Below are 26,310 nucleotides of genomic sequence, written 5' to 3'. Positions count from 1 at the left end.
TACAAGGGTGTTTATCTTAAAAGCAAAAAGTCATTAAGTTATGTATGTGTTTTTATGCAGTTTTCTTTATCTGTAGAGTAATATACAATAAAAAGACATTAGAAATCTTAGACTATTTCGTGATGATTCCAGTATTTTAGTATCAACATTTGCCATAAAATTTTAACAATTAATTTTGCATTGAACCTCAGACTTTTTTTTTTAACTCCTGAGTGACTACTGACTGACTATTCTTTTGAATCTAAGCCCACCTGAAGGATTTGATAAAAATGCTTTATTCTGTCTTTTACCTTCCACATGTCTAATTCAAACTGAAACACTCTCATAATCAGGTACCATTTTTACCTGACTCATCACTGGTAAAACGAAGATAGTAAAACAACTATCCCAAACGACCATTTGTAAGGAATAAATGTAAAATACTTAGAACAATGCTGAAAATATGGTAAGTGCTCAATAAATAGTTAATAGTCATACCTCCAGCTTCATGTCTTCACAGTCTGTTCTCAAATCATAACTCATTAACTCCATGCCCTTGCTCATGCTGTTTTCCCCACACAGAAGACATTCTACCCCTACCCACCCCCCCCACCCCCCCGCCCATTAGCAAAACACTAAAATCTCTTAAAGTCAGACTCAAATGTGAAGTCTCCCAGGGTAACAACAGATACCAAATTAGCTGAATATGCTTTGATGAGCTTTATTTTCAATTTTATACTAATTTAATTGCATTCATTCAAAGCTGTTAATCTAGCAAAAGGATTACTAATGCATGTTTCTAAACAAACAAAAAAAAACACTTAAGGGCCCCTGGGTGGCTCAGTCGGTTAAGCCTCAGACTTTTGGCTCAGGTCATGATTCATGAGTTCAAGCCCCGTGTCGGGCTCTGTCCTGACAGCTCAGCCAGAGCCTAGAGCCTGCTTCAGATTCCGTGTCTCCCTCTCTCTGCCTATACCCCACTTGCATGCTCTCTCTCTCTCAAAAATAAACATTTTATATAATAAATAAAAATAAACCATTTTTAAACACACTCACTATGGTTGTACTTAAGAAGACTTCAAATGCCCTTACAATGTACATTAGTTCCCACTGAAGAGCACAACCATCACTTAGTAAAAGAATTTTATCCTTGCATTTATGCAAGGCTGGATAGACAGAAATGCATTTATGCGAGGCTGTTTTAGACAGAAATGCCTAAAACAAAAGTGATTTCTTCATAAAAAGACTGTCATAATGAGAGCAATGTTCTTAAGCAAGGGCCTGATGTGAAATTTTTTGTAGAAATGACTAGAAATGCCATTTTTAAACAACTCTAACATTCCATGCAAATCACTGCAAAAGAAATAACAATAGAGAAATACAGTACCCATTTTTATAAAATTCAATTTGGCATATATAATTGCAAAGAAAACTGTAAAGAGCCTATCTTTCTTCTTCATAATTCCAGCTTGTATTTTATTGTAATAGATTAGAAGGTAATGATATTCTTCAGGTCATGGATGAGAGTGACAATGATCGGGGGGGGGGGGGGGGGGGAGGGCGGGTGGAATTACAATTTATCCAAATGGACAACATGGTATCAGTTATCAGAAATGGTAAATTCTAAGAACAAGCACAAGTTCACCAAAAAGTCATGTGGAACCAAATTCATTCCCTTCTCTGAAGGGATCATGAAAATTCTGTAACCTTTGTTTACTATGCTACAAAGCATTTGACGATGGCCCAAATCAGGAGTTCTCCACCTTTTCCACGCAAAAGAAACCAATTTACTCTCAGAGTTTCATTCACATACAGCTCTAAGGTCTCATTTTCACAGCTCCATGACCAGAAAAGAAAGAACCTCCAGCAGTAACAACTTAAAGGACTTTAACTGGCCCAGTATGGATTAGATTCCTTGCCCTACTGTCAGAGTGCCAGGTCATTACTGGAAGGAAAGGTGTGAAAAGCGCTCGGTAAGTTGAAGATGAGAACCAATCCAACACCCAAAGAGTATCAATTAAAGAAAGGTTACAGAGGTATAAATCCACTGTTCTATACTTGGTCCTATCCAATAACTTAAATTTATTGAGAAAATATACAGAAGGAATATTAATTAAATGAGCAGGATCAAAAAGAAAAAATTTAGAGTAAGTGGTATGTCCAAAGATAAGCATAAATACCTGCACCCAGTTTTAATTTAAAAAAAAAAAATCAAATACAACAACAGGTTAAGGAAGGCAAATGGAGGGAAACCAACTGTGTAAAGCTAAATATGAGTGAAGAGTATTGACGACTGTCACAAAAATAAATGTAATTCCCCTGATTTTAACAAAGCTTAGGATCACTAAGGAGATAACAAGCCATTCCACTCTGTGTCAATCAGACCACACTTAAAATAATAAACTGAGTTTTAGACTTCTTCTTTAAGAGGTGGAGAAATGAGTATCATATTCAGAAAGCAGCAACGGAAAAAATACAGAGGCCTAGTAACTTAAATACCTTCCACACTCTGAGAGTAAATGATTCTATCAATTCAAAAAGGCTTCTTGAGGAGATTTTCAGGGGCACCTTTGAGGAAATTTTTAGGAAGGCTCGACAGTTTTTGAGAACCCAATAGTGGCATGAACTAAGAAAAGTTCATAAGCTTTAATTGTATAATCGCATTTCTGGCAATTTATTCCAAGGAAATAATTCTGCAGAGACAGAAATGTTTACCTGCAAATATATTTAGTATTATCTAGAAAAATTACAGAAGCAAACTAGATGCCCAAAATAAATTATGATACAGTCACAGGAAAGAGTATTTATGTACTTCTTTAAAATTATAGTTATGAAGTTAATGATGAAACATAGGGAAGATGTCTACATGTTAAATGAAAACAGCAAAACACATACCTTATAATTATGTAAAACTATATGCATATAAATGAGAAATAAGAGGTAATAAAAACAATATGTATGTTATAGTGATGACATTATGGACAATTTAATTTTAATTGTCTTTAATGTTTCCACTGTATTGTTCCACTGTATTGTAACTGTGAAAAACAGATTATAAAACAATAATACCATTTTTATAAATTTCTAAGACTTGTTTTACCAATGCATATAAAAGGGGTCAGCTCCTAAATGGCTGATAATATACTTAAAAAGACAACATTCATAGCAAGAAAAATTTGTTATTTAAGATAAAAGTAACCACAGCCCTAAGAAATGAGCATCTCAGAAACAGAGTCATTCAACAATTTTTATCTGAGAGCCTACTATATGCCAGACATAGTTCTAGCCACTGAGGTTGTATCAATAAACAAAACAGACAAAAATTGCTGCCCTCATGGAGCTTACATCCTAAAGGCAGAGACATATAATAAACAAGATAAATATGTAAAATAAATATCACATTTGACAGATAAGGAAAAGCTGGGAAAGTGGACAGTGTGTGTATCGAGAATGCTTTTGTAAACTGAATGGCATTGGAAGGTCTCCCTGAGAAGTTATCTGAAGAAAGACTGAAAAAGGGGAGGGAGTTAGCAGTGTGGTACCTGGGGAAGAGCATATCAGGCAAGGCAACCGCAAGTACAAAAAGCCTTGAAAACGAATGCCTGGCCAGTGATGCTAATGTGCCAGAAACTGAGAAGTGTAATTAATTAAAGAGTTTGTACTCAGTCCCTGCCCAATAGACCCCAGACAGCTCTACTGTTCTGAAAACACTGCTTCTGGACTTGACCTGCATTAGTTGGTTTCAGTACACAGATGCTTTTCTTGGCAAATTCCTTCAGGTCTTTCGCTTAACCACCATCTTTTTATTCTGAGGTTCTAAATGGGGCCTAAAAACTCCATTCATAGTTCATCCCAAGAGTCTTATGCAGCTCCAGCCCCTCACCTGACTCATACTTGAACTTTGCAAAACATTTAGTGGGCCTGTCAAACTGAGCAAAGGGAAGCCAGCCCCTTCTAGAGCTTGATTTGAAAGGAACAGATCTCAGGAAGGAAAGAAAGCTGAATTTGAAGTATGCAGGAAAGCTGTAAAGTTAGTGGGAGGGAGTACAAGGCGTAGAAGCTAGAGATATGAGAATATCCAAAAGGTACAGAGAAGATCTAGCAACAGGCAACATGGCTGAGGCTCAGGGAAAAATAGTCAACAAACTTAAAACAGTGGAAATATCAAAGGAATTTATAAATAAAAGAATGTCTCCATTTTAAGCTGTTCGCTATGCTGAGATATAATTCCTGCCACCACTCCCAAATTTTCAATAGAACTCTATCACAATTACCTGCTTTGTGGCTGATGCTTTACAGGAATCAAGGCAGATACTAAAAAGACAGGTTCAAGAGACAAGATGAAAAAATAAAAAAGAGAGACAATGTAAATGGGATCTAAAACAGCTTTTGCAAAGTGAAGGAAACTATCAACAAAACAAAAAGGCAGCCTGCTGAATGGGAGAAGATACTTGCAAATGATATATCTGATAATATCCAAAATATATATATATATATATATATATATATATATATATATATAAAACTACAACTCAACAACCAAAAAAAAAAAAAATTAAAAAAAAAAGACAAAAAACAAATAATCCAATTAAAAATGGGCAGAGGATCTGAATAGACATTTTTCCAAAGAAGACATACAAATGGCCAACAGACACATGAAAAGATGATCAACATCACTAATCAGGCAAATGCAAATCAAAACCACAAAGAGGGGCGCCTGGATGGCTCAGTCAGTTGAATGTCCAACTCTTGATTTTGGCTCAGGTCGTGGTCTCACAATTTATGTGTTCCGGTCCACATCTGGCTCTGTGCTGGGGTGTGGAGCCTGCTTGGGGTTCCTTCTTTCTCTCTCAAAATAGATGGATAAACATTTAAAACAAACAAAAAACAACAACAAACCACAATGAAATACCACCTTATACCTGTCACTCACTATGGCTAAAATCAAAACAACAAAAAATAACAAGTGTTGTCAAGGATGTGGAGAAAAGGGAACCCTCATGCATTGTTGGTAGAAGGTAAATTGGTATAACCACTGTGGAAAACAGTATGGAGGTTCCTCAAAATATTAGAAATGGAAATACCATATGATCCATTAATTCCACTACTGAGTATTTACCCAACGAAAACAAAAACACTAACTCAAAAATATACATGCAGGACGCCGGGGTGGCTCAGTTGGGTAAGCGTCCAACTCGGCTCAGGTCATGATCTTGTGGTTTGTGGGTTCAAGCCCCACGTCCAGTTCAGAGCTTGGAGCCTGCTTCAGATTCTGTCTCCCTCTCTCTCTGCCCCTCCCCTACTTGCGCTCTCTCTCAAAAATAAACATTAAAAAAAAAAAGGATACATGCACCCCTATGTTTATTGCAGCATTATTTACAACAGCCAGATATGAACACAACCTAAGCACCCACTGATAGATGAATGGATAAAGTTGTGGTAAACACACACACACACACACACACACACACACACACACACACACACGAGTATTACTCAGCCATAAAAAAGGAGATTTTACCATTTGAGACAAAATGGATGCACTCAGACAACAGTATGCTAAGTGAAATAAATCAGGGAAAGACAAAAACCATATGATTTTACTTATATGTGGGATCCCCAAAAAAACCACACAAATAAACAAAAAGCAGAAACAGACTCATACACAGAGAGATCTGATGGTAGCCAGAGGGATAGGGGTGGAGTGTGGGGGATGGGTAAAATGGGTGAAGGGGAGTGGAAAGTATAGGCTTCCAGTTATGGGATGAATAAGTCACAGGGATAAAAGGTACAGCACAGGGAATATAGTCAATGGTATTGTAACAGCACTGTACTGTGACAGTAGCTACACTTGTGATGCAAAGCATAACTAATAAACTTGTAAAATCACTATGTTGTAAAACAGTAACTAATGTAACACTATGTCAACTATACTTAGAGTTAAAATATATATATGTATATGTGTATACGTATATGTGTGTATACACATAAACATATTAGAGGTGCCTGGCTGGTTCAGTTGGAAGAGCATGCAACTCTTGATCTCAGAGTCATGGGTTTGAGCCCCTCATTGGGCATAGAGATTAATTACAAATAAGACCTTTAAAAAAAATAAATTAAAAAAAATGAAAATATATATTTTAAAATTAAAAAAAATAAATAATAAAATAAAACAGAGCAGAGACAAAAAAGTGAAATAAGGTGTAATTAAGAAAAACACAATCTCCCTGAAACTCCTGAAAAATATTTGGGGGAGGAAACAGTGTTCCCACCATCTCTATAGACTGGGCTTTGAAAAGGATAAAGGATCACTCTATAAGCTGGTTTACTTAGCTATACCCTGATAGCTGAAAATTAGTTCACACCCAGTCAAGCAATTAAAAATGCCTCACCTTTTGCACATGTGAAGCTGGAGAGATTCCCAGCCAGGCTTGCAGATGTCAGATCTCACTGTGCTCCCAGCCTAATGACCTTTTGCAGAAGCCCCTCAATAAAATGGTTTGATCCAAAGGAAAAGGTATGCTAAATTCATGCTTCAGAAAGTTAAAAGAATCATTATTTAGATCATCCAGAGTTGTTGAATGATACTTCACGAAAAGGGTGACTCTAACCTAAACCTTAAAGGATAAGAGCTGAAAAACAGAAAATCTAGAGATATTCCAAGGATGGTTAATATGAATAAAGCTTCAAAACCTAGAATGAGTGTGGCCTGTTCAGAGAACAGTGCAAAATTGCCTATTTGGAACACGGAGTACTCATTGGCAGGCAATGGCAGATAAGATTAGCCAGGTAAGGTGAGACCAGGTGAGGGAGGGCTCTGAAATTCAGGATGAGAAATCTGAACTTGACAAGCATTCATGGGAAGGGAAAGAAACTGCTTTGTTCTGTTTTTGTTTTTCGTGGGTTTTTCTTTGTTTGTTTGTTTGTTTGTTTTAAGATCATAAAATACTACAGCAGTGCAACTGGTGTCTTTGTCTGCCCTCTAAAATTGGCTTATAATTTCCCACTCATGTAATTTCTACTCATGTTTTTACTGGTCCTACATCTCCAACTGTCTATCAGACAATCACACTTAAAAATTCTTCAACTACCCTATGTAATTTGTGTACCCCATAAAACACTTAATTGTCTATCCTGTAACATATGCAAACTAGGAATTTAAGAATGACACAGTACATGCCCTCAAGAGACTCAATATGATGCAGGCAGAAGCCAAGAAAACAAACTACTACAATACAGAGTGCAGAGTGCTAACTACTAAAGTCGAGAAATGCTTAGAGTGTCATTAGAGCAAAGGACAACATCAATTTGGAAATCAGGAAAAGACAGAAAACACCTAAGAGAAAGTGTTAACTGGACTGAGTTTTGAAAGAAAATAAACACCAAAGGGTAGGGGAGAAGTAGTGGGGAGGACAGTTATTGCAATCAAACTGCAAAGGCTGAGCAAACTCTCCTACTCAGAACTGCTATTCCATTTGGCTGGATGAGGATAAGAAGCACTACCAAAGAACCAGATCATGAACACGATTTTCTCATGATAAGAACTTTGCATTTTAGAGGGGCACCTAGGTGGCTCAGTTGGTTAAGCGTCCAACTTCAGCTCAGGCCATGATCTCACAGTTTGTGGGTTCGAGCCCCAAGTCTGGCTCTGCACTGACCACATGGAGCCTGCTTGGGATTCTCTCTCTCCCTCTGCCTCTCACCCACTAGTTTTCTTTCTCTGTCTCTTTCTCTTTCTCTTTCTCTTTCTCTTTCTCTCTCTCTCTCTCAAAATAAACATCAAAAAAACTTTTTTTAATTTTAAAAAAGAATTTTGTATTTTAGAAGAGCCAAAAGACTTTAATGAAGGAATAACATGATCATATTTGTGTTTCTTAAAAAGAGTTCTGGTGGCAGTGGAAGCTGGATTAAAAAGGAACCACAAAGCATCTTCATATCACAAAACGCAACAAAAATCTGATAAAGGCTGCTATTAACGTTCAATTTATCTGCAGTTATCCATTCCTACCCCCTTTCTGGGCTTAGCTTCATAAAACCTTCCCTAACTTTTCTCAAACACATTAATCTCCCCTTTCTCAGAACTTCTAAGGCATATCTGTCTGTACAACGCATTCTGTAACCACCTTACATTTTTAACTAACTTGCATTTAAATTTCTTCTCCCTAACAAAAATGTATCCTTTCTAAGATGTCATATATTTTTTGAAGTTTATTTATTTAGTTTGAGAGAGAAAGAGAGAGTGCAAGCAGGGGAGGGGCAGAGAGAAAGGGAGAGACAGAATCCCAAGCAGGCTCCACACTGTCAGCACAGAGTCTAACACCGGACTTGAACTCACAAACCATGGGATCATGACCTGCATCAAAATCAAGAGTCAGATGCTTAACTGACTGAGCCACCCAGGCATCCCTGTCATACATTTTTTTAATGTGTGTGTAATACATACACACACACACACACACACACACACACACACACACTCTCCATCCCACAACATTCTGAAACCCATTAACTTCCTTTCAACTGATTATGTGTTCTCCTTTATCCATAAATAAAGATTCCACTATTCCCCATAAATAATAAATAAAATAAAATGTATGACTAGGCAAAATTAAGGTGAAAAAAGTTAGTATACTGTAGTGAGGAATGAACACAAGGCAACTTTCTAGGAAGATGAAAATGTTCTCATTTATGATAGGGCTATGTTACACTGTTGTACTGCATTTACGTAAAAAATGTATAAGCAAGATTTATACTGTTCAATATATATATTTACCTAAAAATCTGTAAAAATAAGGAGTGGGAGGCAAGGGGCTATAGATGAAACATGAATGGCAGAATGTTGATGGTACTTCTTCAGTGAAGTGTATATATAGGTAGTTATTCTGCCTACTTTGAAAAAACTGCATTAACAAAACTAAAAAATAACTCAGGAAGTTAAATTACTTGTTCTCCTAATGTTTGGAATAATGTGACATTATAACTTTTAAAGTGGCTTTTCTAGCTCTATTACCTATTTGATTCTAAGGGATATCTTCTAAGACAAACTTATTATTAAAAGCACAGATGAGGGGCGCCTGGGTGGCTCAGTCGGTTGGGCGTCCGACTTCCGCTCAGGTCATGACCTCGTGGTCCCTGAGTTCGAGCCCCGCATCGGGCTCTGGGCTGACAGCTCGGAGCCTGGAACCTGTTTCAGATTCTGTGTCTCCCTCTCTCTCTGACCCTCCTCTGCTCATGCTCTGTCTCTCTCTGTCTCAAAAATAAATAAATGTTAAAAAAAAAAAAAAATTTTTTTTTAATAAAAAAAAAAATAAAAGCACAGATGAAAAAAGGTCAAGCAGCCACAGGTTCCTTAATTAAGCACCAGATAGGAAAATTAATTAGCCCTGTTACAAACGATGCCCGAAAAGCCAGTAAAATATAAAGGCAGAATTTTCTAATCTTCTAATCTTCAAACTGTGCAGCCAAAGATAGCATCTGAAAGATCTCCAAAAGTTTCTGGAAATATAACATCTACAAAAATAGACTCAATGCCATTCTTAATGGTTTTAAAGTAATTCGCTTACTTTATCTCAGTAATTTAAACATCATGCTTATCTGCTCTTAATTTGCATTCTCCTCCCACAAAATATTTAATGTGGAAAATAAAGATTTTCCTTACCCATGCCAATACACAAGGTTAACAATCTTCTGTTCAGTAAATTAACTGTTGCATAATTTAATCCCCCAAAAAGTTTACTAAGTTTCTCAAAAAAGATAGTTTTAACGCATTTTACAATAAAATGTAAATGATAAAAACACCTAAAATTCAGTAAAACCATTTCTATTGTATTGTTTTGCTACTATTTCCCAGGAGATTATATTTAAAACTTTCCTTACTCGGGGCCCCTGGGTGTCTCAGTCGGTTAATTGTCCGACTTCGGCTCAGGTCATGATCTCACTGCACGTGGGCTCAAGCCCTGCCTCAGGCTCTGTGCTGACAGCTCAGAGCCTGGAGCCTGTTTCTGATTCTGTGTCTCCCTCTGTCTCTCTCTCTCTCTCTCAAAAAATAAGTAAATGTAAAATAAAATAACATAACATAAAATAAAATAAAACTTTCCTTACTCAATAATCTATGGTCTTATAAATCAGGAGCCACCTAAACTGTAACTGTAAAGGACATGAAGAGATGCTGAGATGCTGATAATATTCTTATCTGGGTACAGATCTGAAGGCTGATTACATGGGTGAGTTCTATCTGTAAAAATCTTGAAGCTCTCCACTTATGTGTACTTTTCTATATTACAAACACATTACACATGTAATACTCTGATAAAACAAAGTAAGCCAGATCTGTTAGAGCTGTCCTCAAATCCCCTACCTGACACTAAAATACCTGTTCTATGCACTGAAACATTTCTCTAATAAAATTCAACGCTATTTTATAGCATTTAACATTTTGACATATTCCAGATAACAACTTCCATTTCCAACTGGGAGCTCAGAAAGCATACAATCCAATAGAAAAAAAACTGTTTATATTTTCCAGAATAAATCATTTTAAAAGCAAATTGAATAGAAGAAAAGCAAATTGGGGCTGTATTGTCTGGACAAAGATGCAGATCATTTTCAACTTTGTTAATCAAATTTAGAAAGGAAAAGAAAGACCATCACTTCAAACCTTAGTAAGATGGGAAAACTTCTAGGAGAACGTTAGTAAACACTTCATGAAAGGAAGGTCACTTCTTAGTGATTTAGTCCTAAGTCTACTACTAGTCAGACATTTTAAGCAAAACAAAAACAAGAGGCAACAGTACCTGCCCAGGGAGATGAATGAAATAAAATACATGAAAGCGGTATGCCAAGATTTAACATGGAATATCCAATGAATGGCAAGAAAGCTTGGGAAGTAACCTTTCCTCATTCATTTGCTGAAGCCAAGTGTCTCCCAGTTAATAAAAAATTATGTCTGTAACCCCACAACAGTAACTCAATACTCTTTTCCTTCCTCTTATCTTACAATCGCCCAAAGTTAAAGCTAAACCTTAAGTTCTCTCGAGGAGAAAGCAGCGGAATATAATCAAAAAGGATCTTGATCCTCAGCCAAATCACACTTTGACCTTCCACCTCAAGAGCCAGAGGAGGGAAACTTGCGTTCCAAATACTACGGAACCACTTGAGCCTTTCCGGATGAAATGCCAGGGAGTTCACTGACCACCTCCATGGGGAAACCACTTTACAAAAGCAATCTTGCCAAATGGACCCAGGATAGTTGGCAGGAACCATCATCACGACTTTCAACAACTACTAGGGAATCGTGTCAAACCCCAGCCAAGTGACTGAGACAACAGCCTCCAGCCTGGCGAGTACAATCCTCAGTCTCAAATCATACATACACGTCCACAAGGCAAACCCACGGTCTCTCAGGAAATGAGATGACAAAACTAGAACATACCCAGAAAGTTGGCACAGCAGGTGGGCTGGGGGCAACAGCCTCGCGGCCGGGGCACAAGAATGCCAGGGGGCGCTGGAGAAAGATTCACACTCCTGGAGGCAGTGAAAAGGCACAGAGAGCACTGGAAACGAGGCCCCGGGGCAGAGGCACAGGTTTGCTAGAGGGTGTGGGGAGTCACATCCCGGGGGCAGAGTGCGGGGCGCAGGGAACACTGGGGACAACGGCGCCGCAGGGAAACCCAGACGCCCTGACTTTGGAACCTGGCAGCAGCCGTGGCCGGCCTCTACGCTTGACCCCGCCGGGCAAAGGGACCCGCCACCCGGCGCCAGGAGAGAAGGGAGAGCGCGCGGGGCGCGCCCGCTCGGGCCCGGGAAGGCGGCGCGGCCAGGGGCCTTCTTACCCGTGCAGGCCGAGGGCGCGGCGCCTCTTGTGAAGCAGGCAAAGCAACAGGAGCGCGGCCCCGGCCAGCGTGGAGTTTCGCGCCGTCAAGTACTTGCTGAAGGCCGCCATAGCACCGCCAGTGCAAGCGAGCCGGGAACGGGGACGCGGCGGCAGCGACGGCGGCGGCAGCGGATACCCTAGTGCAGGAAGCGCGGGGCAGACTGGGAGGAGAGGGGCGCGCGGAGGGAGGGAGGTGCCGGCCGCGCAGGACCGCCCCCTAGCGCGCGCCGCCGCGTCGTCCGCGCGCTGGAGCCCACCCCTGACTTCAGCTCGGCGGGAGCGCGCGCGGGCGCCACGGAGGCCGGAACAGTCCTGGGATGCTTTCTGCGCACGCGCGGACCCCCGCAGAGTCGCCGGGATTGCCGGCGCGGAGACGCTGTGGGTCCTTGGTCTGGTGCTCATTAGTTCTCCCCGGCCTGGTTGCTTCCCTTGCCTCACCTCTACTCCCACCTCCGCACACACCGACCTTGCCCAAGAACTGGAAAAGCGAGCCTGCCCTGCACCGGACCTGGTGGGACCTGCCACTCCACCTCCCCCTTTCCCCCCCTGCACGGTGAAGGGCCGTTACCACCCTCTTAAAGGAGCGCAGGAAGAAGGGGAATGGCCCCATCACAGAACATTTACACAAAACCGAAGGCACCGTAATTATTCAGACGAAAATAACCGTCGGAAACTCCGAAGAGATATAGGAAAATGTGGGAAGAATGACTACAAATGGAGAACCTTTTTACAAGCCAGTTTTTCTAAGCCAAGGGTTATAATCTCTAGGGGACTGTGGAATCAGTTTGGTAGATTGAGACCATCTGTGTGTATATGTGTGTTGGAGAGAGAGATCGGTAAGGATAGACGACAGAAAAATCTCATAGTGCATCACATGTAAACGAGTTGTTTTGAGAAATTTTTATTCCAGTCTTGTAACCATGTGTCCCAAGCAGTGATAAAGTGTATTTCTTTAATGTGGGTCTGATCAAACAAAAAGTTTGAGAAACACTGTTCTTTGCAAAGGGACATTCAGAAATAACAATTGTGCGTTGTGGGAGCGTTGGCCTTACTCCCAGAATCAGAAGGGCATTACAGATTACAGCATTCTTCTGGCTGGCACTATGCTGCAGAAATCATTATCCCTAGCATTTAGACTGGCATATGTACAGTAACTTAGTGAATCCTTGTCTTCGGTTGAAGAAGCTGGAGTCAGAAAATAAATGCATAAAACCTTGCATAATAAAAACACATATTGAAGTAGCCTACGTGTTAAAGTAGCCCATATTAAAGTAGCCCACAAAACTTTTCCTAGGTGTTTTCCCAGTATAAACTGGGAGATAACCTAATACAGATTACAAGAATCACAAAGGGGGGGGGGGGGGGTAACTGTTTACATTTTTCGAAGGTGGAGTTTTCTACTAAATTCTCCATTTGGCATGTAGACATTTTCATTACCTCATTCAACAATTAGGCAATTTGGTATGCACAGAGGATACAAAGATAAACAGATCACAATCCCTGTTCTCCAAAGGCTGGTAGAGGAGGAAAAAATATGAAAAAAAAATTTTTTTTAATCTTTTTTAATGTTTCATTTATTTTTGAGAGAGAGAGAGAGACAGAGTGTGAACAGGAGAGGGCAGACAGAGTTGGAGACAGAATCGGAAGCAGGCTCTAGACCCTCAGCTGTCAGCACAGAGCCTGACGTGGGGTTCGAACCCACAAACGGTGAGATCATGACCTGAGCTGATGTTGGATGCTTAACCGACTGAGACACCAGGTGCCCCTGAAAAAAATTATAAATATGTAAGTGTCACACTAAAGGTATGGACAAAGCACTATGACAGCATGAAAAAAGAAAATGTTTAGTTTTGACTAGGATTTTCAATTAGGGCTTGACAGAAAATGATTTTGTAGCTGAATCCTAAAGGACCAGAGAAAGAGCCATGCAAGAGGACAAGAGGGAATATTATTAATTCACCAATAAATTGCACAGTAATATAAAAGTGTTAGGAACCATGAGAGAAAGTGACATATTATCTTGAAGTTTGTAGCAATGAAGGAAGGGCATGCAAGTTTAGAGGAAAGATATATTTAGGAAATAGACTACAGATCAGAGGAAAGATAAAAATGACTCATTGGGCAAGATATTCTAAAAGGTACCCTTGTTCAAAAAGCATAAGCGATTCTTAAAAAATGAAATTAGTTAATGTGTGTTCAAATAATTTTAGCTGTTCATAAAGCCCATCAGGTAAAACCACAAAGGACAAACCTGTAACCCAACAAAGTTAAGTTTATTAACTTGCTACAGAGAGGATGCCACACAGCAGAGGAATTACGGGTGTGTCTCCAAAAAAAAAAAGGAAGAAATGGGGGGTCATTATACTATTAGAAGAAAGGAGTTTAGATAAAATCTAAATGAAACAGTATTTAATAGACTCAGAGCAAATCAGATCTGTATATAAAGAGTTAATAATCAGACCTGAGTTGAGAAGTCTACTCTGGGTTCTATTCCCTTAGTAACTTAAATTTAAGAGCAATGTAGAATGTTGTGTCCAAAAACCCCTTTTCTGAAACTCAGAGGCAGCTTCTCCAAGTCAAAGTGACTTACTTCGATGGTTTACATCTCCCTCTCTCTCACTAATATGAGTTTGAAACAACAGAGTTTCTGACAACTTAAGATTTTACAGAACAAATTTCCTTAGTACATGCCCTCTGATAATTAACCAAAGCAATTTTTCAGGTCCACACTTTATAATAGTTAATAATTAAGAAAAATGTGATTTTATTGGAAGCTATCCAAGAGCTCTGATTTTTACATCTCCGTTAACAATCAGGCAATTTGGTATGCACAGGATAGCGGACAGAGAAAAGAAGGGCACAGGGAGTTAGAGAATCTGGAAAGCCTCTTGAAGAGTTGTTATGTTAGCCATCCTCCATTATCATCCCCAATGATCCTTGCTTTCCAGTATTCATGCCCTTGTGTAATCTCCCTCACATCAGGATTAGTCTTTGTGACAGAATGAATGTGGTGAAGGTGACAGCATGTGACTCCTGAGACCAGATCATAAAAGGCATTGTGGCTTCCACCTTGGTCTCTTGGATTGCTTGCTCTCAGGGAAACTATGAAGCACACTCAAACAGCTCTAGAGAAGAATTATGGATTCCCACCAAGAGCCAGTACCTGCTTACCAGCCTTGGAAGCAGAATCTTCCACCCCCACGGGTGAATGCAGCCTTATGAACGATCCAGAGCCAGAACGCTACACCAAGATGCTCCAAAATAACCCATAAAAACTGTGAGAGACAATAAATGTTTACCATTGTTTTATGCCACTAAGTTTGGGTAATTTGTTATGCAGCTGATGTGATTGGGGCCAAGCCTTGAAAAACAGATGGAAGGAAGGGGCTTTAGGAGAAGAACTGCCTGGGTGGCTCAGTGGATTAAGCGTCCGACTCTTGGTTTCAGCTCAGGTCATGACTTCACAGTTTGTAAGTTTGAGCCTTGCCTCAGGCTCTTGCGTCGATGGCACAGTGCCTGCTTGGGATTCTCTCTCTCTCCTTCTCTCTCTGCCCCTCTTACGTCTCTCTCTCTCAAAATAAATAAACTTTTTTAAAAAGGAGAAGATATAACAGAAGCAAAGATACAAAGACAAGAAGGCACAAAGCAAGATGATTAAGTCTGGTGTTGGGTGGAGGTTCATGAAAGGGTGTGAAATAAGAAAAAAGCTTGAAATGTTTAATGGAAGTCAAGGTGGAAGATCTAAAACACCCATTCAACCAGGTAGAATTTTATTCTGCATGTAAGAGGGAGGAGTCCAGGTTTGGGGGAAGAGTTATGATCTCAGCTTTTATTTAAAAAGACCATGCCAGTGGCAGCGTGTAGGATGGATTGCAGGAAGAAATACCAAGCAGAGAATCCAGTCTGAACACTCTTGAAATAATCTAGGTGAAAGGTTGTAAGCACCTGAGTCAGGCAGCACAAGCAAACAGGAAGGAAAACACTTTGTGGGTTCAAATTGGATGGGGATGGTGAGATTGTTATTTAATGGAAAGGAAAGTTTTAAATTTACTTCAATATTTCCTGGTTGAGTGCCTGAGAGGATGACATTAGTTACCTGAAGTCAGGAGCACAGAAGTGGAACATTCTTGCCAGGGAAGATAATTAGATGCAGATGACTGATTCCTCACTAGTTCCTAATCACCAAGGTAAATTCCAAATCCGACGTGAAGCACCTTCCACAAAGCTAGTTCTGACATAAGCCCTGCCTACCTCTCTGAATTCCTACCCTGGCACTCCTCTCCTGGAAAAGACATATTCCACCTCTGCCCTAGGAGATAAATACACACTGATATTCCCCCTCTGTGGTCTTCCCTAGAATATTCTATTCCTTCTACCTGAAATACCAACCCCTTTCTCCCCTAATATCCTCACTCCCCACTCAGTTCATCCTTTAAAATAAAGCTTTGATGGTCTCCTCCTGCAAACCGTCTTTTCTGACCACATTCCCCAACTCCCCACCTCCTGCCAAGTTAATCATTCCCTTTGTGCTACCTCTGTCTCATATATAATTCTATTACTGAATAGTTGCATGTTTTTTAAGAGAAACTAGCATTCATTTCTCTAACAAGGTAAACACCTCAAGTCACCAGGAAAAATTCATCATTTTCATCTTTGCTTAAAAAAGAATCACTTGTTGGTAAGTTGCATTGTTTGTAGGAATGCAAACTGGTGCAGCCACTGTGGAAAACAGTGTGGAGTTTCAACAAAAAGTTAAAAATAGAACTTAACTTACTGCAGAGTGCTGCCCTAAGTCACAAGGATTAAAACCATATGCACTTACTATTGTGTTTTCTGTTATTTAGAGTAAATATATCCTCAGGTCCTATACAGTGTTAGCCAGAATCTCAGTGTTTGTTTAACTGAGCAAATTGATTTTGAGGAGCTAAAAGGAATACCTGGTGGAAATGCTCAGCAAGTAATCAAAAAATTAAGAACTAGTTTTTAGGGAAAAGAGATCAGTACTAAACATTTATTTATATGAAAATATTTATTAACGACTTACTATATGCCAGGAACTGGGACCAGTGGTGATAAAAACAAAACAGTCTTTATGCAGAACAGTCTAGTAGGGGGAACACATACTAATCAAATACTCATAAATATAAAATCCCAGATATAATAAACAGTTTTAGTTATACACTCAGAAAAAAATGTATATGGACTTAGAGGTCTTCATATACAAAAAAGAGAATATTTGGAACTGAAAAAGAATTAGAAAGAAGAATGGGCAGTTGGGAAGTGAAATATAATCCTGTAGAACACATATATTTGATCAATGGAGGAAAGAAAACAATCCAGGACAGTGAGAATAATTAAAGAGGCAATATGGGAATCTGGAGTCATGAGGATCACAGAAGTCATGATTGGAAGAGTTTCCAGAAGGGTATAGGAATGGTCATTGAGATTGTCAGTAAGTATTGGATATCTATTTCTTTATGAAGCCTTTTCTGGACTCTGTTTTCCTTCCCTTGATGTCCCCAAAGCACTCTGTTCAGATTTCTGTCACAGCTTCTATAATGCTTATTTATTTAAATGGAAGAAACCGTCACAAGGGAAGAAACCAAGTCTTATTTTTCTCTAATCCCGAATCATCTGAAAAATGACTATGATCCATACATACTTCATTCTCCAAACAGAATAATTTCCAAATTGCTCAAAGAATGAACAAAAAGAAAAAAAATTAAAGAAACCATAAAACTATGAGAAAAAAAGAGAGGAAAGAATTCTTCATGAAATAATTATCTTATAATCTTGGTATGGGGAAGACCTTCACAAATATTAAAATCCAGAAGCTATCGAAGAAAAAAATTAATAAATTTGGCCTCTTAAAAATAATTTCTTGAGGTACCTGAGTGTCTCAGTTGGTTAAGTGTCCATCTCTTGATCTCAGGGTCATGAGTTCAGCCCCACATTGGGCTCCATGCTTGGCATGAAGCCTACTTTAAAATTTTTTTTTTCGTGACACAAAACACTGCAAACAGAGCAGAAAGAAAACTGTAGGAAAAAAAATTGTACTTCATTTCATAGACCAGTGGTTATTTTCCTAAAAGTACCTTCAAATCTGTAAGAAAAAGGCCATAATCTGAATTTAAAAAATGGGTAAATAATATGAGAAATATAGTTCATATAATAAAAAATTAAAATTAATACGAAAAGAGGTTTTTCTCACACATAGAGAAAATAAAGCCTCACTTAGATACTTACTCTCACCTATCAAAATGGCAAAGATCCAAAGTTTGATAACACATTATGTAATTTTTTATTAACATTTCTGGGAGGCATGTAAATTAGTACAAATTGTAGAACAATTGATCAATAGCTTAAAAATAGTTAGAAATGCACACATCCTATGACTCAGTAAATTACTTCAGGGAATTGACTCTTTAAATGTACTCTCAGGCAGTGAAATATCATAGATATAAGGTACCTTTGTAAAAGCAAAGAATTAGGAACATTCTTTAAGTCCCACAAGTGGAGGACAGGTTAGATGAATGTGATGGAATATTGATTATATGTACTAATATGAAATGATCTCAAAATATAACATTAAGCAGAAGAAAGAGCCAGGAGCAGAATAGTATGTTAAATGTTACCATTCATAAAAAGAGTAGAAAGGAAATAACATATACTTATTTGCTTATGGGCAAATATAATATCTTTAGAAGGATATTCATGAGGTTGATAATATTGACTGTAGGAAAGGTAACTGAGTGGGGGTAAGATGCAGAAAGAAATATTTACACTGAATAAATTGGTATCTTTAAGTTTTTAACCATGTAAATACATCATATATTACATTTAAGAAAAATTCTAATGAGGTGAAGTTCACATAACAAAATTAAATATTTTAATCTTTTTAAAAACTTTTTTAATGTTTATTTTTGAGAAAGAGAGAGAACAAGAGAGAGAGAGCTCAAGCAGGGAAGGGCCAGAGAAAGAGGGAGACACAGAATCCAAAAACAGGCTCCAGGCTCTGAGCTGTCAGCATAGATCCCAACACCGGGCTTGAACATCATGACCTGAGCCAAAGGCGGATACTTAACCAACTGAGCCACCCAAGCACCCCTAAAATTAAGTCTTTTAAAGTCAACAATTCAGCGGCATTTAGAACACTCACAAGATTATGCAACTACCACCTCTGCCTAGATCTAAAATATTTTCATCGTTCCAAAAGAAAACCCCATACCTAGTAAGCAGTTGCTCCCCACTCTCCCTTGATCCCAGCCCCAGCAACTACCAATCTGCTCTCCATCTCTATGGATTTATCTATTCCAGATATTTCAAATAAACGAAATCATCCATTGTGTGACATTTTGTGTCTGGATTATTTTACATAGCATAATGTTTTCAAGGTTTATCCACATTGTAGCATTTATTAGTACTTCAATCTTTTTATGGCTGAATAACAGTCTATGTTATGAATCAGCCACTTTTTTTTTCAACGTTTTTTTGTTTTGTTTTGTTTTGTTTTTTTATTTATTTTTGGGACAGAAAGAGACAGAGCATGAACGGGGGAGGGGCAGAGAGAGAGGGAGACACAGAATCGGAAACAGGCTCCAGGTTCTGAGCCATCAGCCCAGAGCCTGACGCGGGGCTCAAACTCACGGACCGCGAGATCGTGACTCGGCTGAAGTCGGATGCTTAACCGACTGCGCCACCCAGGCGCCCCAGCCACTTTTTTTATTTACCCACTCATCAGCTAATGGACATTTGGACATTGTTAATAGTGCTGCCATGAACAGATATGTTGAAGTATTTGCTTGAACACCTGTTTTCAATTCTTTGGGATATATACCTAGAAATATAATTACTTGGACATATGGTAATTCTATGACAATTTTTTTTTTTTACATAAGCTTTTCATGTAACGTGAGTCTTGAACTCACAACCCTGAGATCAAGAGTCACATACTCTACTGACTGAGCCAGCTAGATGTCCTATCTATGTTAACTTTTTTGAGGAGCCACCAAACTCCTTTTCACATCAACTGAATTATTTTATATTCCCACCAACAGTGAATGAGGGTTTCAACTTCTCCCTGTTCTCATCAACACCTATTATTTGTTTGTTTGTTTTTATTATAGCAATCTTAGTGAATGTGAATTGTGGTAATGATTTGCATCTCCCTAATGACCTATGATGCTGAGTATCTTTTCATGTGCTTGCTGGTCATTTGCGCACCTTCTCTGGAGAAATGTCTTTTCTTAAAATTTTTTTTTTTTCAACGTTTTTATTTTTATTTTTGGTACAGAGAGAGACAGAGCATGAACGGGGGAGGGGCAGAGAGAGAGGGAGACACAGAATTGGAAACAGGCTCCAGGCTCTGAGCCATCAGCCCAGAGCCCGACGCGGGGCTCGAACTCACGGACCGCGAGATCGTGACCTGGCTGAAGTCGGACGCTTAACCGACTGCGCCACCCAGGCGCCCCTGGAGAAATGTCTTTTCAAGTCAAGTAAAGTTCTTTACGTATTCTGGTCATTAGATCCTTATCAGATACATGATTTGCATATAGTTTTTTCCATTCTTTAGGCTGTCTTTTCACTTTCTTGATAATGTCCCTTAATGCACAAAAGTTTTTAATTTTGTTCAAGTCAAATTTATCTATTTTTTCCTTTGTTGCTTGTACTTTTAATGACATATCAAAGGATCCACTGCCAAATCTAAGGTTATGAAAATGTATCCCCTGTGTTTCTTCCTAAGTGTTTTATAGTTTTAGCTCTTACATTTGGATCTTTGATCCATTTGGAGTTAATTTTTTTTAATTTTTTTAATTAAAAAAATTTTTTAATGTTTATTTTTAAGAGAGAGAGAGACAGACTAAGCGCAAGGGAGGGACAGAGAGAGAGGGAGACACAGAATCCAAAATGGGATCCAGGCTCTGAGCTGTCAGCACAGAGTCCGATGCAGGGCTCAAACCCATGAACCACAAGATCATGACATGAGCCAAAGCCAGGAGTCAACCGACTGAGCCACCCAGTCACCCCTTTGTTTATTTTTGAGAGACAGACAGAACACGAGCAGGAGTGTGGAGCATAGAGAGAGGGAGACACCGAATCCGAAGCAGGCTCTAGGCTCTGAGCTGTCAGCACAGAGCCTGATGAGGGGCTCAAAGTCACAAACCTTGAGATCATGACCTGAGCCAAAGGCAGACGCTTAACTGAATGAGCCACCCAGGCACCCCTACAGTTAATTTTTGCATACGATGTGAAGTATTTGTCTAATTTCATTCTCATTTCATTTGTCTCATTTGCATGTGGATCTCCAGTTATCCCAGAACTATTTTGAAACCGTTATATATTTAAAATGAAATTGAAATATAAAACAAATAGATAAACTTAGTCTTTTTTCCTTTTGGGATGGAGGGTGTCAAAGTTCTGGAGTCTAACACTTCACAAAGGCTTTGTAGAGGCCCCTCCATTTATCAGTCCTCTGCACTCACTGTGACTGGAGTGTCATTGTCTCAGCCTGCACAGTTCCCTTCAAGTCAGGAGATCTTGGATGAGGCTAGGTGTTCTGACTTAGCCTCCAGCTGGAGCTGGTACACTATACAGTTAAAGAACCCCTGTCTCCTGCAGTCTCTGGCAGGACCTTTTCATTCTCCTCAAACCCCAGGCTCCCTTTAAGCTTTGATGATCAAAAGTCATGCAGCCCTCGTACAGAGCCCAGCTGAGGTAATGATGCATAGAACTTGCTCCCTGAGTAGGAGAAGGGAAAGGGAAAACTGATGAGAGAAAACAAAAACTGATATCTTAAGAAATTATCCTGCTACACGTGTATGGGGAATCTATAGGAAAAGGTGGGTGAATTCTTCTATAACCTATGTATCAGAAAAGGTGTTCTAACTATGACTAACAAATCCTGATGCAGTAAAAGAAAAAAAATAAAAAATATAAGTAATGAAAATTTTTAAGCTTTGATATGTCAAAAAACAGTGTAAGCAATGTCAAAAGATAAATGACAAACTAGAAGAACATATTTGCAAACTGTTTTGCAGATAATGGGCTAATCTCCCTAATTTATAAAGAATTTATAAAACTTGGGGGAAAAAACAAAGAAAAATGGACAAATGACAAAAAAAGACAATTCACAAAAAGAGATATAAAAAATGGTCTTTAGATATATTGAAAGATGTTCAACGTCACTCATAAGAGAAATGAAAAATAAACTCTACTGATATACATTTCTTACCTGTAACGTCGGCAAAAATTGAAAAGCTTGACAATGTTACTCTGTGAGAAGACTATGGGGAAAACAGACACCCTCATACATCACTGTGAGAATGAAAAAAGTATGGGGAATTTGGCAATATGGAAACAAATACAAAACCATACATGCATATATGCCTCAACCCAACAATCTTACTTCTAGGAATTTAGATACACAAGGAAGTAGGTACACTCCAGAAATTTAAACAAAACAAAACAAAACAAAACAAAACAAAACAAAAAAACATATAGGCACAGGATTACTTCTTCTTGAAGCATGATTTGAAGTTATGAAATAATGGAAACTAATCAAAGACTTAAATATAGGATATGGATTGAAAAATCTTTGGCACAGACACACAATGAATTCTATGCAGCTGTAAAAAATAACAGAGCAGATCTCTAAAAACTGCAAGGAAGTTATTTCAGGAGGTGCCCTTAAGATTTTAAAAAAGCATAAGAGAGGAGCCTAGGTGGCTCAGTCAATTAAGCATCCAGCCCTTGGTTTCGTATTGGGTTATGATTGCAGCCCTTGGTTTTGTTTTGGGTTATGATTGCATGGCTCATGGGTTTGAGCCCCACATTGGGCTCCATGCGGACAGTGCAGAGTCTGCTTGGAATTCTCTCTCTCTCTCTCTCCCTCTCTCTGCCCCTCCCACCCCAAAATAAATAAATAAGCTTAAAAAAAAATAAAGCATAAGAGCTTAAACAGGTCCTACCTTTTACATACAAAAGAAGGGAAAATGGGATATATACATATATTTGCTTATCTTTACAAAAAGAAACGCTAACCAGCAAACCAGATAACAATGAAATTGGTGGCATACAAAGGGTGGGAAGAAAGAGGGTGGGAAGGGATGTGAAGGGAGTATCACTTTTCTGAGAATATCTTTTTGCAAAATTTTGGATCTTGAAAGCATATTTATGTCCTACACATTCAAAAATTAAATTCAAACGCTAAGAATGGGAGGAAAATAAAAAACTCTAAGCAAAAGAAATGACACGAACCTAACTGTATTTCAAATGAATACCATAACCATACTGGAAGGAAAAAGATTAAGGAAGAAAAGAACCAAGGAAGGAAAGATGGAAGGAAGCCAAGTAACTTACAGATAAATGTTTGACTGTGCGCCCTTAGTCTTGGGCAAGGTGGGGAGTAGAAAAGAATTACAAGTGAATCTTGGACTCATTTTAGAGATTCGTTTATTATAGTAGTGTCAGCAAAGTGATTCTAAGTTACGTTAGAGTGTATTACAGGACTGAGCAACATACAGATGTTGTTGGGAGCTAGATATCCTGTGGAGAGAGGGAGCATACAAATAAGGAATGGAAGAAAATGAGAAAAGGATGCTGAGGGGATGGATTGGAATTGGAGATCTCAGGCATGAATTTATGACTTCTAAAATATGTATATGGTGTGTGTGTATAAGTATGTATGTGTGGGAGGCCGGACCCCGGTGCCAGGCTGAGACCCGGTCGAGCAACGTCTCCCTGTTGACTCAGCCAACCCGGTGGTTCCCCCTCCCATTCCCCCACTTGCAAAGGCATACGAAAGCCTTGTCAAGGCTGAGAAAGCTAATTCCTGAAGCCTGTGGTCTGTGGGTGTTGGCAGTAATGTTACCCCCCTTTTTCTACCCCGGGTCAAAGAGGAACAAACATGGGAACTGTGTTTTGCTAGCAATCTATCAACAAGGTCTTGTTGTGACCCGTTTAGAAAGTTCAAGGTGCACAGAACTAAATGTTTTGGCTGGCAGCGATCATGTGAAACCTGTTTATTCTTAGAATGACCTGATCCATAAAAGTCTTGATATAAAAGATTGTGTACAGCAACAATAAAGCCGCCACTTGGGCCATCAGCCCAGGGGACCCTCCTGTTCCCAAACTGGCTTCTCTTCTTTTCTTTCTTACATTCCCCTACCCTCAGGACCCTGAGCTCGGTGTTTGTTGCGCTGGTCGCAACATGTATGTGTATGTTTTTGCAGGTGTACATTCGTATATATGTGTAAACATTTGTGTATTTCTTAATTCTGTCCACTGAAAGGACCAAGAAGCAAAGATGCTGGTAGCAATGATCATGCCTCGTACCTACTATTAAAGATCTTGGTCTTTAATATCATTCTTCACTAAAATGAACGAGGGCCCCTCAAAGACATGGCTAATTCTAGGCATGGAACAAAGTGAGTACAAGTCTGAAAGCGCTACTTATGCCAGAAAATAAGAAGTGGTTAAAAAAAAAGATGAAGCATGTCACAAAAACACAAGAGCCCTCTTGAAGAGACTCCTCTTGGCCAAATCTGGGATAATTTGGGCACCAAAATAAGCACAGTAACGAATTATAAGCCAATGAAGAAACAGAAATTAATGAGTTCATATCTATAATAAATAAATAAGGAAGCAGAGGAGAGAGCTCTTAATTATAGTTCAATGCTGAGGACAAACTGGTAAATGTGGAGGAGTACACAAGTTGAAAGATTACCATTTTGCAATAATCATAGTAAAGATTGAATCAGGCAAAAACCACCAATGGATGCTAAATCCAGGAGGAAATTTTGATAAGGAACAGGATATTTTCATAATCCTAAATTATCTTCCCATAGACCACCTATTAATTACAACAGTAAAAAATGGTGATTTTAGTGAATAAATTGGACAACATCTTGACTAAGCAATTCAAATCAACAACACCAGGGTGGGACAGATGGATATCTTATGCCTCTAAATGTGCTATTCTGAGGATACAACATCCCCTATGCAGTATTTTGGTCTAGAATGCATAATGTGAATCTAACCAGGAAGATACATCAGAACAACCCAAAATGAAGAACATTTTTTAAACAAGAGAGGGGTACTGTTGTTGTGAAAAATGTCAGTGTCATAAAAAGAAAGGCTTTAAAAACATTCCAGATTAAAGGAGGCTAAAAAGAGGTGACGATTAAAGCAGTAGCTAACCCTAAACTGGATTTTGTTGTTTGTGGGATGAGGGACAGCAAGGTTTCATCAGCCATGCGATCACAAGGGCAACGACAGATACACTGACAACCATTCTGTAACCATACAACCATTTTGGTTTTCACTTTCAGTACAGTACTCAATAAATTACGTAAGATTTTCAACACTTTATTATAAAATAGGCTTTGTGTGTGAGATGATGTTGCTCAGCTGTGGGCTAATGTGAGTGTTCTAAGCATGATCAAGGTAGGCTAGGCTAAGCTATAGTGTTCAGTAGGTCATGGGGTATTAAATGCATTTTCAATTTACAATATTTTCAACTTCTTTTTTGTTTTTTAATTTTTTTGATTTATTTATTTTTGAAAGAGAGAGCGAGCAGGAGTGGGGGAGGGGCAGAGAGAGAGGGAGACACAGAATCCGAAGCAGGCTCCAGACTCTGAGCTGTCAGCACCCCGACGTGGGGCTCCAACTCACGAACCATGAGATCATGACCTGAGGTGAAGTCAGACGCTTAACCGACTGAGCCACCCAGATGCCCCTACAATATTTTCAACTTCTGATGGGCTTATCAGAATGTAACCCCATTATAAGTCAAGGAAGATCTGTACTGTGGTTATATTAGAGAATATCCATATTTTAAGGAAACCTACACTGAACTTTGTAGGAGTAAAGGGCCATCATTTTGGGGTAAAGGGCCTTCACATGATTCAAGAACACACACACACACACACACACACACACACACACAAAATAGCACACACACAAATGATAAAACAAAAGTTAGATATTTACAATCAATAAATCTGGATAAAGGGTATATGTGTGATTTTGTGTCATTTTAATTTTTGTAACTTTGGTAGCTGCAAAAATAATTTTTGAAATTATTTCAATTATGAAATTATTTGAATAATTTTGAAATTATTTCAAAATAAGACTTTTTAAAAAAGAAAAATATAGGGGCTCCTGGGTGGCTCAGTTGGCTAAGCTTCTGACTTCAACTCAGGTCACGATCTCACAGTTCATGAGTTTGAGCCCCACATCGGTCTCTCTGCTGACAGCTCAGAGCCTGCTTGGGATTCTCTCTCCCTCTCTCTGTGCCCCTCCCCCACACTCTCTCTGTCTCTCTCTCTCTCTCTCTCTCTCTCACACACACACACACACACTTCCTCTCTCTTTCTCTCTCTCCCAAAATAAATAAATAAACTTTAAAAAATAAACTCTTGGGGCGCCTGGGTGGCGCAGTCGGTTAAGCGTCCGACTTC

General features: G+C 39.0%; 1 protein-coding gene across 15 annotated transcripts in view; it reads right to left on the bottom strand.

The window, feature by feature from the left end:
* Positions 1–26,310, bottom strand: part of ABCD3 (ATP binding cassette subfamily D member 3) — a 165,468-nt gene that overhangs the window by 62,252 nt on the left and 76,906 nt on the right. Inside the window, exon 1 of one of the 15 annotated variants that reach the window (XM_025932684.2) lies at positions 11,811–12,052. The exons of 13 other annotated variants lie outside the window; for them this stretch is intronic. In XM_025932684.2, the coding sequence (XP_025788469.1) occupies positions 11,811–11,920 (110 nt within the window). In that variant the 5' untranslated portion in view covers positions 11,921–12,052. Of the gene's footprint in view, positions 1–11,810; positions 12,053–26,310 lie in introns of those variants that run through there. One more of the 15 variants, XM_086717619.1, reaches the window with a different exon arrangement.

The sequence above is a fragment of the Puma concolor genome, chromosome C1 (genome assembly GCF_028749965.1).
Source record: "Puma concolor isolate L17-30 chromosome C1, mPumCon1.1.hap2, whole genome shotgun sequence".
Taxonomy (NCBI): domain Eukaryota; kingdom Metazoa; phylum Chordata; class Mammalia; order Carnivora; family Felidae; genus Puma; species Puma concolor.
This window is presented reverse-complemented; position numbering and strand designations above follow the sequence as displayed.